Source organism: Myxocyprinus asiaticus, chromosome 16, assembly GCF_019703515.2.
Source record: "Myxocyprinus asiaticus isolate MX2 ecotype Aquarium Trade chromosome 16, UBuf_Myxa_2, whole genome shotgun sequence".
Taxonomy (NCBI): Eukaryota; Metazoa; Chordata; class Actinopteri; order Cypriniformes; family Catostomidae; genus Myxocyprinus; species Myxocyprinus asiaticus.
The window spans coordinates 20,010,217-20,027,472 of record NC_059359.1 but is presented as its reverse complement, the minus strand read 5'-3'; the positions used below and the strand labels follow the sequence as shown (position 1 = coordinate 20,027,472).

The 17,256-nt window shown below is 36.1% G+C and overlaps 1 protein-coding gene across 3 annotated transcripts in view; it reads left to right on the top strand.

The window, feature by feature from the left end:
* The first annotated feature begins 1,564 nt into the window (after positions 1-1,564).
* Positions 1,565-17,256, top strand: part of pear1 (platelet endothelial aggregation receptor 1) — a 73,612-nt gene continuing 57,920 nt past the window's right edge. For 2 of the 3 annotated variants that reach the window (XM_051721795.1, XM_051721793.1), the window contains exon 1: positions 1,565-1,806. In XM_051721795.1, the coding sequence (XP_051577755.1) occupies positions 1,778-1,806 (29 nt within the window). In that variant the 5' untranslated portion in view covers positions 1,565-1,777. The remainder of the gene's footprint in view (positions 1,807-17,256) is intronic. The other variant, XM_051721796.1, reaches the window with a different exon arrangement.

Here is a 17,256-nt window from a genome sequence, read left to right as displayed (position 1 = left end):
ACTACATACAACACCAAACTGGTCCCACATGTTCTTTGAAAAAGACCTCAAATGAATTTCAAATTGTCTTTAAATAGTAATAAAATCATAATAAGTGTGATAAGCCATGTTGGTGGAAATTTTGAACATTTTATTAAGGGAAAAGGAGAGAATTTCTGAAACAATTTATGACAGTATTAACATGATAACTTCAATCATTTTACAAGTTACTCTATACAAACATTAATTAACATAACTGTGATATTTTTTATTTATTACTAGGCATTTTCACAGTAAAATAACTTTTATGTGAAATCTTACTTGAAATAAAATTAAATGTCCTGTGAAATCTCCAGAAACGGAGATACTACTCATAAAACAACACTTGTTTGTTGTATTAAAGAGTAATCGCTTGTATTAAGTTCTTGTATTAATATTATTCTTCAACAGGATGCATGATTGAAAATGGAGCTGACTCTGAAAACAAAAAGAAGGTAGATAGATTACTATGTCTAGTGTTTTAGTGAGAACCACCGGTAGCTGAATATCACAAACATAAAAGTGCAGGTGGTAAATTTTGAAGGGAAAAGGACAACCTGAGTCTGATTATTAGCCAGGCACAGGAGGCAACAGTACATCAGAGCAGATGATTCAGAATGTGTGAAGAACATGATGAGGAAAGACAACTGCACAACTGGACTTTTAAATTAACTGGAGTCAGTGGAAGATAAGAGGTTGTTACAGCATCCTCTGCACAACAATGTTTCTTAGAGCACATTGCTCTAGGAAGTGATACCTGAGATCTTTCCTGTCCACTTTGATCAGAATTTTGTATACCTCCTCTACTGTTGAGCCTGTAGTACAGGAATCATGAACTGTTATAGCTGTTTTTCATCTTTTTCCAATCCATATGATAGGAAATTCTGTAATAACTTCACCACTTCACCTGTAGTAAGTATGTCCAATAGCAGCTTACTACAACCTTTATAATGTGAAAATATCATTTTGTTGAATTTTATCATTTTTTTTCTAAATTAATTGATTTCTGTACTCATATGATAAGGTATACTGTAATAATTTAATCTGTAGTAAGTCAGTCTGTCCAATAGCAGCTTACTACAACCTTTCAAAATGAAAATATAATTTTGTTGTATTTTTATTATTTTATTTCTAAATTAATTGATTACTGTCCTCATATGATACGTAATACTGTAATAATTTCATCTGTAGTAAATCAGTCTGTCCAACAGCAGTGTTTTCACGATAGAACGTGCAAGTCAATTTCAATGAATGCTCAGACGCCCGTGACGTTTTAGCGCAGTGTGTGGAGTTTCCAGACGGTCCCTTAAACACCATAGGCGAATATCTAACGAATATCGAAATTGCAAACAACTTTACCTCGCTGTAGCCTACACCAATTTCTTATCTGTTAAGTGTTATATAATGTTTGTTAATAGCTTATTTACAAAGTTATGTTTCCAAGCTGTTAAACAGACTCTTCAAATATACAAAGGCATAAACAGTGGGAGGGAAAGAAAACAGTAGGCATGAGCGCGCACCCACTCCTCTCACACCCGCGACTCGATTGTCTTGCCATTCTGTCACCGTCGCGCGCTCTTCAGTGCATATTGTTTATACAGCGAGTGATTACGCGCATAGTAGTTTAACGACCACTTTGGGAGTAAGACTCAGCATCAAAATTTATTTACAGATTAACTTTATAAAGCACAGTGAAGGACGTCCGTCTGAAAGAGGATCTCTTTTGTCATCGGGACGCATCACCCCAGACCTTCGATCAATGAATTCCAATACTACTTCTCCAGTAAGGTGAGAGAGTTTTATATTTTGTGCAACTTATGTTATAACTGAATTTCATTATGCACCAAAAGCAATGTTTTATGTCCCAAAGTGAATGATTGTCCTTGAATGCATACAATCTTCGTGGACAAGTTAGCGTTTTCTTCGCATCTTTGTCCTGAAGCTTTTTTTTACTCAAGTTTCCATCGTCTGCACTGACCTACTTCTTGAAGTCTGGTTTTGGTGTGATTGCATATTAAGGCAAGACGAGACAGAATGACATTTACTGTGTGTTCTTTCTGTTTATTTTCAAACAAACCATAGAATTCAACCCAATGTTTTAGAATAGATGCACACTTTAAAAAAGGATGAACCTGAACAAAACACACTCACTAACTATTGTTAGAGACTCAGCAAATATTTGAAAAATAAAGCTATAACTTTTAATAATGTGCAGTTAGGCTGTTGAAATTATTTTTTCCCCATTGTCAATTTATTTTTCTGTCACAACAAATCACACAGACAGATTTGTGTTTTGTAATTGAGCCAGGTGTAGAAAGAGTGATGCTGTTTTACTCATCATACTTTTTAGTCCTCAAAAATTCCCTTCACTTTTCATAATGAATTTAATAAAAGAAAATTTGAAATGAAGATTACAGCAAGTTATCCCCAAGTTGCTATTTCATGTAGAGAACTTATAAGGCTTATTTGTGTATGTACATTGTATCCTGTATGTGCGAGTGAAGGTGTGCTGTGGATTTAGAGAGTGAATTGAGCTTAATGGCTCTTTAAATGCAAAATCTGAGTCATGGCTGTGTTATGTTGAGGACAATGGTGGTATAACACACTGCCCTTAATGCATTTTTGCCTTTTGGTGGCTTTGAGTCATATCAAAGTCTCTGCCAAAGTTTCTGTCCTGTGGTTGATCTAATTGATTTTGAACAGCAACTTGTGCTCTCTGTGCTTTGTTCATCAATTAGACCAAATGCCAGCATTAAACATGGCAAAACTATAATTGGCCAAAAATACATTAGATCAAGGTAGTTACTGACCTTGATCTCGCCAGACCCAATCTATACTGATCTTGACCTTGGCTCTAGATGATTCCAGACAATTAAAATGAATTCACTGCTGTGTGATGGAATTGTTTCACCATCACCATTTGTTCCAAACCACAATGCCCCAATCCGTTTCTAGAACAGTTCTAGATTATTAATAGAAGTTCAGGAAGAATCACTATAGGTCCTGCCAATGATTTTACATCTGGAGAGCAGAGACTCTAATTGATTTCCACAAGAGAAACTGTTCACCTTGACAGCAGCATGCTGTCCTCATAAAAAACAGCTGTTGTGGATATGCTTTCTCTCTTGGGTCACGAGCACTGGTTTGGCACTGGCTCTTTACATGAAATTCTTTGGATTATACCAGGGGGTCTCGGTTCAGGAGTTCACAGCTGCTTACGTTATTATGAGATAATATGTGTTAGCAAAGTAATTGCAAATTAGCAACTAATAAACTGGAATTGTTTTCTGCAAATTTGACCGATATGTATGCATGTAAAAAGAGATGAGATCAAAGTTTGATAACAACAGATTTTCAGTTTTGTCCTAAAACAACTCGATTCACAACTCAATTTTGGCTCTCCTATGTGGAAATTACACCTGGAAAATGGAGCTCACACGAGCACATATGCCCCAACAACTCTTTGGCCACTGGGGGCAGTATTTCAAATTTCAGTAAGCACAGACCGATTTTACTTAAAGAAAAGTCAACGTGCTGTTTCTGATTTCACTTTGAGATCAATGTTGTTATGTCGGGCTAGTTTGGATGATCAAACAAACAGAGCAATGTTTTGATACCTCAACAGTATATACCCTTTTTCAACCTCTCTGTATATTAGATTAGAAAGTATTTTAATATCAAAAAAATTACACAATTCACCTTTAATCATATACTTCAACCTCGTAGATGTCAAAAATTGACACAGCATTACTTTATCAGAGTTCAGGGCAAAATAAAGACAGCGTATAGAAAGATGAGATGGGGGTGTTGTGTTAATTTATGAGGACAGTTTGTAATGTTTCCACCACATGCTTACATAGCCTCTCTAATACATGCTTTTGCAGGTAGAGGCCTGTAGAGGTCTTTGGATCTATGGAGAACTGCCTAAAGCTGTTCCTCTTTTTTTATACTGTGCCTAAAACAACTGGAATGTTTAGGTTTGTTCTTTTGGCAGGCTGAGTTGTCGTTGTTTTTCTAATTAAGCATATATATAATTGCTGTCAGTAGATTGATTTGTTTTATAGCGATTAATCACATAATATTTCGTAGTTAATCGCGATTAATTGCAGATTTTGAAAGTCCTGAAATTTGACTCTAAATATACTTCTTTTCTTATCAAAATGCATTTATTTCCTTCTAAGTAAAAAACAAACAAAACAACAACAACAACAAAAATATTTAACAATATAATGCTTTAATAGATTTTCAAAACAAAGCTTTCCACTGTATAAAGATAGAAATACACAAAAATATCACCAATTGAAGTAACAGTAAATGTTCCCAAAGTCTAAGTGGGAGTTTGACTAATTGAAAGAACTAAACCCCACATACAGTAGGTTACATATTCATTGCAATGGGCATTAAATATCTTAAAATTTCTTCTTCCACAATATTAATCAGCCAGCAGACTGTGGCTATCCGCTTTGTTACAGCAATCGTGAAGCCGTGTTCATGATTCAAATCAGGGCATCCGGGCATCATAACCAGCATCACTTTGAACTCCACATGAAAAGCGCTTGCAGACAAAAACATTTCATTCTAAGTTTTGGTGATAGTTAAGACTTGGCATGCTTCTGTGGTAATTAAAATGTGCCTTTCTTAGGCTGAAAAATACTGTCACAAGTTCCATCTAGGCTTGTTTTGTACAACAAATAGCGTTAAGAGCTCCTTTCCTCATCAATTTAACTTTGACACGAATCACTGCTGTGTGTGTGTTGTGGTGTGTGCGTTAGTGTAATGACTCTGGGCGGACGCTAGAAAAGGTTCCGTCCTTTCAACCTGTGTTTTATGCTGGTTTATGCTGTATTAACTGTAAATGTATTAGTCGTGATTAAGAAAAATGAACGAGTTAAACTTTTTTAAATTAATCGCATGTGTTAATGTGCTCATTTTGACAGCTCTAATATATATTACGGTTGCGCGTTATATCGGTAGGTACTAACGAAATATCGCAACACCAAAAAATTAAAAACTGTAATTTGGTACCATACTACAATGTGATACAGTGTGATATTTTATGGGATGTGACATTTTGTGATGAAATCAATGACAATTTGACAATTAATCAAATTAAAATCTTGATATGGCCAAGTGTAATCATTAAACAGCGTAAGGATGTCATTGAATTAAATAATATGAAGTCTACATACACTGCATGCTTCAGAATGAATGAGAGGTGCCGCTGTGCTCTCTGTCATACTTTACACACACATACACAAACAGATCAAACGTGATGCACATAATGTGGTGTGTTTAGTGTTTGAGCGGCTTTGAACACTCACACAAACTCCACCGGTGCTGCCCTGAGATCTCATTATTTCAGCATTTTATTTAGAATATGGACCTAATTAAAAACTACCACACAGGAGGATCTCAAAAGTCCGTCAAAATAAAAGCTCCGCCAAAATAAAAGTTCTGTTTAACTGTATGTGTGAAATTGAAGACTTTAAGACAGAAAAATATTACTGTTGTATAGAAATATTTAATATTTAAATTAATATCAGTAATACTTGGTGGTGGGAGCATGGTTGAGTGCTGGCTTGTGAATGGAGAGCAAGATCGGGAGATGAGAACGGTAAAGATCATTACCTGGCAATGATTGTCTATGACAGCTGTGTGTTATTACAGTGAGAGTTGCAGACGGATTTAAGAGTAAGCCAGATGCCAGTTGGGAGAGAGAGCAGCCCACACACACCCCGAGATGAAGTGCCTGTTTAAAGTCCGCTGAAAAGCGAGCTTTCTGTTTTAACAAAAATCATTAAAAATAAATTTTTGAGTTGAATCTCGCCGTCTCCTGCTTCCTCCTTTCTGAGAACGACAAAGAACCTGTTACAATACTATTAATAACAATAATAATAAATGTTTTCATTTATGGTACTTATTTATTTGTTGGCAAAGTATCGATTTAGTACAACCCTATATATATATATATATATATATATATATATATATATATATATATATATATATATATATAAGATAAGCAGTGAGGTAAGCAAGTGTTTATATAGCCTTGTGTTGTGATTGACAGGATTAAATGAACATGATCCTCATGAACATTCAATTAGAACTCCATTTTTAAACTCTTGCACATTCCTTTTTATTTTCACTGCCCTTCATGTCACACAAAGAGGTTTTACTGAGCTGAACAGAACTGCTACAGAATAAGCTGTAGAGTCAAATAGAGTGTCTGTGCTGTGTCCTTTCTGCCTGTATCTTCGCTCAGATCTGCAGATCAGTTCTGGCAGTCATTAGGAGAGGGGAAAACATTTTTGATGTTGTTTTGCAAGTTGAAGAAAAGAAAGATGACCCATCTAGAGTGAAAAATATAAGCAGAGCTGCATTTGTGAAATCTTTTGCCAAGAGACCACTTGAAAAATGGTAATCAGGAGTAAAGCTCATTTATTGTGATGGTTGTGATTCAGGCCATGGTCTATAACCGTTTTATCTAAGGTGTCAAACAGAGGTGGGTAGTAACATGCTACATTTTCTCTGTTACATTTACTTGAGTAACTTTTTGGAAAAAAATGTACTTTTAGAGTAGGTTTAAAAGTGGGTACTTCTTACTCTCACTGAAGTAAATTTCTAATGATTTTTTTAAACTTTTACTTCTTTACAATGGGTGGCGTTACTGTCGTTACATTACTGGGTTTAATTTGAGTTAATGTGTAGTTTATTGAGAGATTATTGAATGGGACTTTTACGAGAGCCGAAGTTCACACAGCTGCGTGTGCTGCTGTCACAGACTGTCACTCAAGTCATCAGTGCTGCAGCATCAAACTCTTCAAAGTGAAACACTTTCTTCGTTCCGCATAGTGAAAAAAAGAATAGTTTCGTCATGCAATGCCTTCATTTAACACCAAGACAAGCGGATATTTCAAGATTAAAATCACTTCGGCTTCAATTTAAGGCAGCACACTGAGGTAAGTTTTGGCTCTGATGCTAACACAGGCTTTTCTGTTTGAATGTGATGGTAATTTTCAGGGTAATTCTGTAACTGGGCTCTTATGACATCAGTTTTTAAGTGTACATTTTTAAATCGGTGCAGCAATATATCAGTGCGCTTTGTCCCGCGTCCCGCGTGTCATGAGTAGTATTTACGCATTTACCCCGCGCCCTTGCCATCGCAGCTACTTCAGGTGGATTAACTATAAATCCGTGTAAACACAAGTTAAGCGTAAATAAATGCCTTAGCTCTGCTGTTCACGTGATTGACAACTGGAGCGTGAACAGACAGCATTTCTGCGTGTGCACAGCGAGGTGAGTGAGGCGCACACATGTGGGATGTGCGGGCACGAGGCGATCATATGGCGAAGAGAGTGGCTGTGTCCGAAATCGTTCACTCGTTCATATATAGTGAATGGCAGTTAGTGCACTGTATCTCAGCAGTGAGTGAACAAAATGAGTGAGTGAATTTGGACGCTGACGTATACACATAGCGTCGGATCTCTGGGGCTGTCACAGAAACAACGTCACATATGAACTTTTAAAATACTTGGGCCTTGTTATTCTTATTAAATAATATATTAAAACAATAAATCTTCATTCTGTTTGTCATTTTTAATATATACTGTGTGTTAATATAAAGAGTAAACACATTTGATCAAATAAAGAGTAAATTTTTAAATGTATCTGTATGTTTTGCCTCTCTATATGTTATTATGTTATTTTAATCAAGTAATGATTTGTCAAAAAGTAATTTAATACATTCAGCATGAAAGAAAAAATTGCAGGAGTGAAGGAAGCAGTAAACTCCCAGCTCGTACGTCTTCCTCATGGTGGATTATGGGCAATTAACCTTCGTCGAATCACACATCAAATGTACACTTGAAATTAGAGTGCATTCTGGGTAATAATAAGTAAACAAAAGTAAGGAACGAGTGGCTCACTCAGAATTCAGACAATCCTACAAAATGGCAGACACTCGAAATAGTGCACTATATAGTGAATAGGGGGTAGTTTCAGACACAGCGTGTGTTCCACGACTGGGGTTGGAGCCCTACGCACTAGGTTGTGTACTCTGCATTTAGAGAGCAGCGGTACCGCTGTACAGAACTAATTATCTAAATTCTTTTGACACTGAAAACTGTAACTGCACTGAAATAAGAATCCACGCAGGACTTTGAAAGCTATGAAATAGCGAAAGAAGGCATTAATAAAGCATGATCTTGCTTTGGTTTATATTTCAGCATTATATATAATGACCCTGTGGGACGTTTTCACGTTTTCACCATAATAATGACTAGAAATAGTTCCAAACCTCTCTTATTGACAAATTCATCCAGATCTGACAAGAGCCCATAAAAGGATAGTTCACCCAAAAATTAAAATTCTCATTATTTACTCACCCTCATGCCACCCCAGATGTGTATGGCTTTGTTTCATCTGCTGAACTCAAATTAAGATTTTTAGAAGAAATTTTCAGCTCTTTTGGTCCATACAATGCAATTGAATGGGTGACAACATTTTAAAGCTAAACAAAATCACATAAGTCAGCATAAAAGTAATCCATAAGACTCCAGTGGTTAAATCAGTATCTTCAGAAGCAATGTGATAGGTGTGGATGAGAAACAGAGAAGTAAATCACCTTCACATTCTACTTCTTTTGTTTTTGTTGGTTCACATTCTCTGCATATCGCCCCTGCTGTTTAGCAAATAATGACAAACATTGATCTGTTTCTTACCCACACCTATCATATCACTTCAGAAGATATGGATTTAACTACCGGAGTCTTATGGATTACTTTCAGGCTGCCTTTATGTGCTTTTTGGAGTATCAATATTTTGGCCAACAGAGCTAAAATATTCTTCTAAAAATCTTAAATGTGTTCTGCAGAAGAAAGGAAGTCATACATATATGGGATGGTATGAGGGTGAGTAAATGATGAGAGAATTTTCATTTTTGGGTAAACTACCCCTTTAAAGTGATAGCTCAGCCATAATTTAATATTCTGTCATCATTTCCCTACCCTCATGTTGTTCCAAACCAGTGTGACGCTTTGCATTATGTGGAACACAAAATATGTTAGACAGAATGTTAGGGATTGACAGTCTCAGTCACCATTCACTTTCAAAATATGGAGAAAAAAAAATTCACTGAAAGTAAATAGTGACTCAGGCAAACATTCTGTCTAATATCTACTTCGTGTTGCATGGAAGAAAGAAAGTTATACGGGTTTGGAACAACATGATGGTGAATGATGACAGAATTTCCATTAATAATAATAATAATTCTGTAATACATGTTAAATGTGTATTATGTAATGGAATATAGGGGAGTTCATGTCTATTATGTCATTTGTGAAAGTAACAAGTTACTCACTACTTGAGTACTCTTTTAATTGGATACTTTCTTACTCTTACTCAAGTAATTATTTATGTTAGTACTTTTACTTCTACCTGAGTAATTATTTTTTTTTAAAGTAATTGTACTTTTATTGAGTACAGTTTTGGGCTACTCTACCCACCTCTGGTGTCAAAATGTTACTCCTCTGCATCTAAGACGGAACAAAATCATTGTTACATAAAAATCTTCTGACATCTGTCCTCAAGCCTGCAGCCATTGATTCTACTGCTGTCCTCCCAGTGTCTCACTCAGAGTTGTATTGTGTTTTAAATCATGTAGACAACGGAGTGAAAAAATAATAACCCACCTAGCCTTTTTGCATTCTGGAAAAGGCATTCAAGTTTGTCCTATGAGATCCAATTGTAAAATTAATTGTGGTAAAATATAAGGTCAGGACAAGCTGTATTTATTATGTATGTGAGAGACAGAAAAAAAGAGAGACATTTGTCTGTGTGTGTGGGGGGGTAGGTGGGTTTGGGTGGTTTACGAGGACATTTTTGTAGGTTACAAACTGGTAATTACAAGGGTATTATACAGTAAATGTGGTTTATGAGGACATTTCTAGTGTCCCCATAATTCAAATCACTTAAAAAACATACTAAACGATGTTTTTTTGAAAATGTAAAAATGCAGAAAGTTTTTTGTGAGGGTTAGGTTTAGGGGTAGGGTTAGAGGATAGATTCTATTGTTCATACAGTATAAAAATCATTATGTCTATGGAGAGTCCTCATAAGGATAGCCGCACCAACGTGTGTGTGTGTGTGTGTGTGTGTGTGTGTGTGTGTGTGTGTGTGTGTGTAGGTCACAATCTAGGTCCATTTACCGAAGGGAAATGGACCTAGATTTTCTCTCAAGCTGTTTCCTTTTACTTGTTTCTGGTAAACTCCCTTGTGTTCTGTTGTAAAAGAGGAGCAGACAGTGGAGACCTGAGAACTCAGATATTGTTATTTATGTTACAGACATTGAATTATAAACAAAATGTTCATTAAATCACTGATCCCCAAATCTTAGGTGCAGAAATTGTTTTGAGCATATCAGATGCTTACAATTGATTAGATGAATATTGATTCAGGGAAAAAATGTTAATTTACTTTCAGTTCAGATTTTCTTCTTCTAATTCCTTCTTGTTGACGAATCGCTGGCAGTACAGGAAATTGTTCCTCTGTTTCCTACTCTCTCAGTCTTCTTTTTTTGCTCAGGACTTCCTGAGTCCAGCAACTGGCAAACTCTGGTTACCTGCTGTCTTTCTCTGTCTCTCCTTCTCTCTCCCATCCTGTCATTTCTGCCTTGTTGTGAAGGTTATTGGGCCTCCTACAAGAATCATCAAGTTCTTAGCCTTCATATGAATTTAAACTAGTGCCCGATATTAGCCTTTCACAGATATATCGGTATCAGCATATATGTTTTCTGATATGCGCAGATATGAAAACTTATTTTTCAGAACATATAATGCAGAAAACCAGGGGCACAACTACACATTTCCAAGCGGGTATGCAAAACAAAATTTTGTACCCCATGTATCTGTGGGGGGGGGGGGTCATCCATTATAAGCGGGGGAGGGGGGTGATGTTGGAGGGGTCGAGGAGGCGATTGCGCCACCTTTAGTGAGCCGCTGGTGCTCCCCTTTACATGGCGCCCCTAGGCATTGCATACTTTGCATATATGGTTTTTGCGCCTCTGCAGAAAACAATGCTTGGGTTGATTTAGAATTGGTGTCATAATGTAGTTTATCCAGCAGAGCGCGCTCCGACTCCATTGTGTACAGAGCTGAGCTTACGGTGGTTCTGCAGACAATGCGGAGTTCAGCGTTGTCTTCACGGTAAGTTGCAAACTAGTTTGTGAAATACATACTGGAAAGTTAATAAACAATGAACCCATCATTTTCCCTTTTCAGTATAATTAATATAACATTAACCCTGTCCCTGACAACCATGTCACTCATGTTTATCACATCTGTTTGCTATGTTAGCCGGCTATAGTTTGTCATTGCAGTCAGTAACGTAGCAGATTGAAAGGTAAACATCAGAGCATCTATTTACAGGTGGTGGTGGATTGTGTCTGTTGAGCCACTTTCATACTTTGTCAGATGAGTGGAAGCTAACATGTATTCACCAAACTGTTTTGTTCAGGATTTGCAGTTTGTTACCCACTTCAACCGAACAATTCCTGTCATTGCATTTACAAAATGTAATATTTAAAAGTCTGGTTTCCCACCATTGAAAGTTTCCCCAGAACTTGTATAGCAGAATACGGTGCAACACCGCTGCCACTGTTTATCTTGACTCAGCAGTATTAATATAGTCAACATTTGTCTGATACTAAACAGTGCTACTGATGTTTATTTAGCTATTTATTTAATTTTTATTTATTCTTTATTTTAATGGTCAGCATTTGACTGATACTAAAGAGTACTGATGTTTATTTAGCTATTTATTTAATTTTTATTTATTCTTTATTTAAATGGTCGGCCATTTACTGATATTAAACATACAGTACTGATTTTTATTTAGCTGTCATTTTAATTTATTCTTTATTTAAATGGTCAGCAATTGATTGATGCTAAAGAGTACTGATGTTTATTTAGCTGTTTATTTTATTTTTATATATTCTTTATTTAAATGGTCGGCCATTTACTGATAATAAACATACAGTACTGATTTTTATTTAGCTATTTTTAATTGATTCTTTATTTAAATGGTCAGGAACTGACTGATACTGAACATACAGTACTGATGTTTATTTAGCTATTTATTGTATTTTTATTTATTCTTTATTTTCTCAGTGTTCATTTCTAGAATTTGTTGACTGTATAATAATAATGTCAAATATTCTTTGATAAAAATATTTGTTTAAGAAAGCAGCCTTCTGAGTACCTTTGCATAGTCATATCGGTGCAAAATATTCTGTTTGGCAGAATATTTGCCTCAGTCACCATTCACTTTTATTGCATGGAAAAATGATGTAGTAAAAGTGAATGGTGACCAATGCTAACATTTCTGCTTAACATCCCCATATGTATTCCACGGAAGAAAGTCATACAGGTTGGGTACAACATATGGTTGAGTAAATGATGAAAGAATTGTCATTTTGGGGTGAACTATCCCTTGCTGAGTTACTCAGTTTTGCCTTTGTAAGGCAGATTTTGGTCGATATGGCAATATGGCAACTCTTTAACATTTGAGAAACCTCCGGACTGGGGTTAAAATATTTTCTTCACTGTAGGAGTGAGAGGAGGGAGGAAATCCAAAATCTTTTCCAGGAGTCACCTTCAGGGCAGACAAAGTGCAATGGATTTTTCCTTTTGGTAAAAACAGATTCAGAAATATCTGGTTATTTTTTTGACTGCAAAAAGGTGATAAAAAAGATGCCTTTAATAAGGAGCAGGTTTCCTCCTCGTTCTTGAGAAGAGCTCTGCAGAAATGGCCAGTTGAGTAAATCGGAGAGCTTTAGGAGGAATGTGCTGGCAGAGAGTGGACTTCCTTTTGGGAGATGAGTGATGACAACACTGTAAAAACTGACTTTAAGGTTTAGTTGTATCAACTAGCTTTTTTGAGTTGACATAACTAAAATTTCATGGCAACTTAACTTGTTAAGTTTTGCTTCTATTAACTTGTACTTAAGTTGGATTAACAATCGTATTTGCTATTTCAACTCACTTAACAAAGCTGGTTGAAAAACCAAAGATTTGCCAGCTCCCAGCATGCATTGCATCATGAATAATTAATGAGGTTAGTGTTGTAGGCTTTTTTTTTTTTTTTTTTGGCGATTTATGGACTTTATTTGTGCTGTTTTTGTTGTTTTTGTACTGTTAGTTAATAGATGTGTGGAGATGTTAATAGCTTATATTTTATGTAATGGTGTTTGTTGAGTATCACAATTACTGAGCTTTGTATTGAAAACTCTGTATCTCCCATTCAAACTATTGGATGTCCAGCCTTTTCATAAAGGTCTTTAATCAGACCTTAAACAATAAAACTCTAGGTGCTGCAGTGCATCCTGGGTAACTTTATGTGCCACAATATTAAAGTTATTTGAACAAAACTTGTTAATAACTAATAATAAACAGTTTGTCTGTGAATTATTTAGTTGTCTTGAAAAAAACTTTTTAAGTTGAAAGAAATTGATATTTTTTGTTAATGTAACTTGACTGAGTCAAAGCAAAAAGACAACTAGCTTCGGTTAAGTTGAGTGAACAGTTTATTTTTACAGTGAAGTGGGTGATGCACTGATATTCTGTGATACCAGACCCCAAACTGAATTCACTCAAAACTTGGACATTATCATTGTACATTTTGTAAAGGCTAAGACAGAAATAGCAAATCTTTAAAGGCATAGATTACCCCAAAATGAAAATTCTGTTCATATTTACTTATGTTGTTTTCAAAACATGTATGACTTTCTTTATTCCATTGAACACAAAAGGAGATGTTAGGCAGAATTACAGTCTCAGTCACCATTCACTTTTATTGACTGGAAAAAAGATGCTAGTGAAAGTGAATGGTGACTGATCTCATTTTGTGTTCCACGGAATAAAAAAAAGTCATATGGGTTTGAAATAACATGAGGGTAAGTAAATGATGACAATATTTTCATTTTTGGGTGAACTATCCTTTTAAAACAAAAGTGTGTCATTTCTGCGCTACTACTGTCACTGCAAAAATATTACTTGATTTTAAACAGGTTTCCTGAACACGCCCACAATCTGCCAACAGTCACAGTCCCGCCCCAAACTCACACCATTGTTTAAGCCTATGTTTCTTTGTCGGACTGGTTGGGACACACAAACAAAGAGAGTAATGTTAAGAAAGTGCCAAAGAGAGTGTTTACACCTTAAGCTGGGATAGGAGTGAGTATTTTAACATAAAAATAAATGAATAATACACTTCATCTTTAAGCTGACAAACAGAAAAATATTTTAGCATTGCTTTGCGAAGATGTTTAAGTCAATTTTGTTTGCTGAGGTCTTTGAGTTCATCATCATACACCTGGATTCTGTCCTAATGCTCGTATTTGCACTTAGTGAACTCAGCGTTGTGTGTCACACTGTCTCAGTCGAAGGGATCCAGACCTGGGCCAAACCTCTGGAAATATAATAAATACTTTTTTTTTTCCTTTTCTTTTTTTTCTTTTTTAATATTCACAAAAATATATTTTTAAAATACAGACACATCAATGCTTTCAGCACAGCATTATCTTTATTATCAGAACAACCTGCTGTGGTTTGTCCATCTGTCTGCACAGGCAGTGTGACCACCTCATTTTGATCCAGATGTTTGCTGCTCTGTCTAATAAATAAACGGGCCTCTTAAGGTAAATTCCTATGTGGTACAGCTTTACTATACTCAGGACATGCAGCACTGTCCAGACCCTTCAAATAAAACAACACAGAGGGGGGAAAAAAGGCACACATATGAAAAGTTCCTTAACAGCCCAGAATGAGCTTGAGTTCATATTAGTGTCTGCAAATAAATTTGCCAGCCAACAGCGTGGTGATTCAGACCAGATGCTGGTGGGGTTAGGAGTCTGTTATCTCAGAGTTCAGTACTGCGTTAGTTTATTAACCATAAAGAACAATGACATGGTGTTAATCAAAACTCAGTGAGTGGACAGTAGTGATAGTTTAATGATGCCTCTCTCAATGAGACTAAACGGTGGTGAGGACACTAGAGCAGTTAACATGGCTAACTGTAATTAAACAAGTCTCTGATTAGGAAAAATGATGAGATGTACTGTGTGTGCACTGTCTTGGTTTGATTTGCTTGAAAGGCTAAATTATTAAAAAGTTATTAGAGATGCATGATATAATTGCAAATATTAGTGTTTTTTATTATGATTGACATCATTCTGATTGGGACGATATTGGAAGCATATATTATCAGGACTATTTTTACCCAGTTAAAACAAAATATCCTTTTTTTATTCCAGCTTCCGAATGACTAAACAGGTATACATTATACAACAGTTATTTCTGGTTCTCTAATCTGGTTGGGCAAGTGGTGTTCCAAGAATGCTGATACTTCTTGTAGCAGCACTGGGATGCTTCACTGTTTATATCATAGTCTTTTTTGGGTGTTCCTGACAGGCATTCTGTCTGTGCATTGCTTGGTGACATACAACAGTTGATCTTGCTTTGGATTCGAACTGAACTATTTTTATTAGTGGAGCACAAAAAGACAAAATATCTGGCTATGTTGTCAATAAAATATAAGATACTTGAAATTAACTTCACCATCACCATCGTTCTTTTGTATGCTGATATACAGTACAACAGCACTTTTGCTAACTTAATTATAATGTTTTGATGTCTGATTTCACTTAAAGCATTTAAGATTCAAGATTAGAGCCAAAATTTCAATATGGCGCATCCCTAATCAAATCTGATATTTCAGTTATTCTGACTCAGATATTATTTTAGAATTCCACTGTTATTACGTTGCTGGAACTGACATAAATTTGTCCCACACTGGGAGGTTGCTCAGCTGACTTTACAGCTGTGATTTTGGGTCTCCAGCCTGGAGGGATGTTCCTTTGGGTCCTATTGGGACCACGGCACTCTATTTCTCTTTCTTTTTCTCCTTTCTCTCTCACATGTGTTCTGACTGCACGCCCAGACTCCGGAGGGCCTCACACACACACACACGCACACACACACACACACACACACACACACACACACACACACACACACATGCACGCGCACGCACGTGCAAGCTCTATGCTCATGGAAATCTGCTATCAATTTAGCCAGGACTGGAGGGGTAATCACACTAGAGACCCCCCATTTTAAGAGAGTTGTGTGTGTATAAGTGTATAGGTATACATATGAGCATGTGCAGGATGTTTATGCCATTATGAGCTCATGATGATCATGCGCATATGTGAACACAGACAAGTACATTTGTTCAGCATTTCCCCTCTGTGGATGACATACTGCGTGCTTTGTTTTACTTTGACAGAGGAAACGCAGCTCATATTTGTCCTGTAATCTCAGCTACTGGCCAATCATTCATAAAATTGTGATTGACATGTTGGCGGCCTCTCAAATACACAAACACACAGATAGCTTCTTCCATTTTACAGCTAACATTTTGTCATCATTTACTTACACTCATGTCTTTTCAGTCTTTCCATGAAACACAAAAGGAGATGTTAGGCAGAATGTCCAAGCAGCTGTTTCCATATAATGAAAAGTGAAAGTCATTATTCGTGGATAATCTTCCTTTCTGCCTAAACTCTGAAATGGACTACGTAAATGATGCTGCAACATCATTGTTGCCAAATGCCACTGGTTCTCACGGATTTTAAGACCAGTACTTGATTTGAAAACTGCTCTTGAGCTCCAACAGAGGGCAATGTTCTCTGAATAATGACTCAAATTTGGTTGTGTAGCTTCAGAGGACTTGGAATATAGTGCAAAACTCATATGGATTACTTTTATGATATTTTTATGATGATTTTTATATTTTGAGCTTGGCATTTTAAATCACCACACTATTCACTTTCACTGTAAGGAAAAAAAAATTATTAAAGGTTTTTATTTTTTGGTGAACTATTCCTTAAAAACGAACTCTTCTCCCCATCAGTCTTTTGACCTAAGCTAGCGACAGAAATTCATGTGAGCAATTAATTTAACTGGGTCACAATCTCAAGAGCAATCAGCAACAGTTTAAGATCCAAGATTTTTAGATTATCCAGTTTTCCTTTCATCCTTGAAATTGAACAGTAGAAGCCTTTCCTCTGAAGAATGTTTGTTTATGTTGTATATATTAGAAAAACTAATGTTAAAAGAATGGTAATGGTGTCATGTTTGACGGTGTCACTGAAATTAAGAGGGTAACCTCTTCTTTCCCATT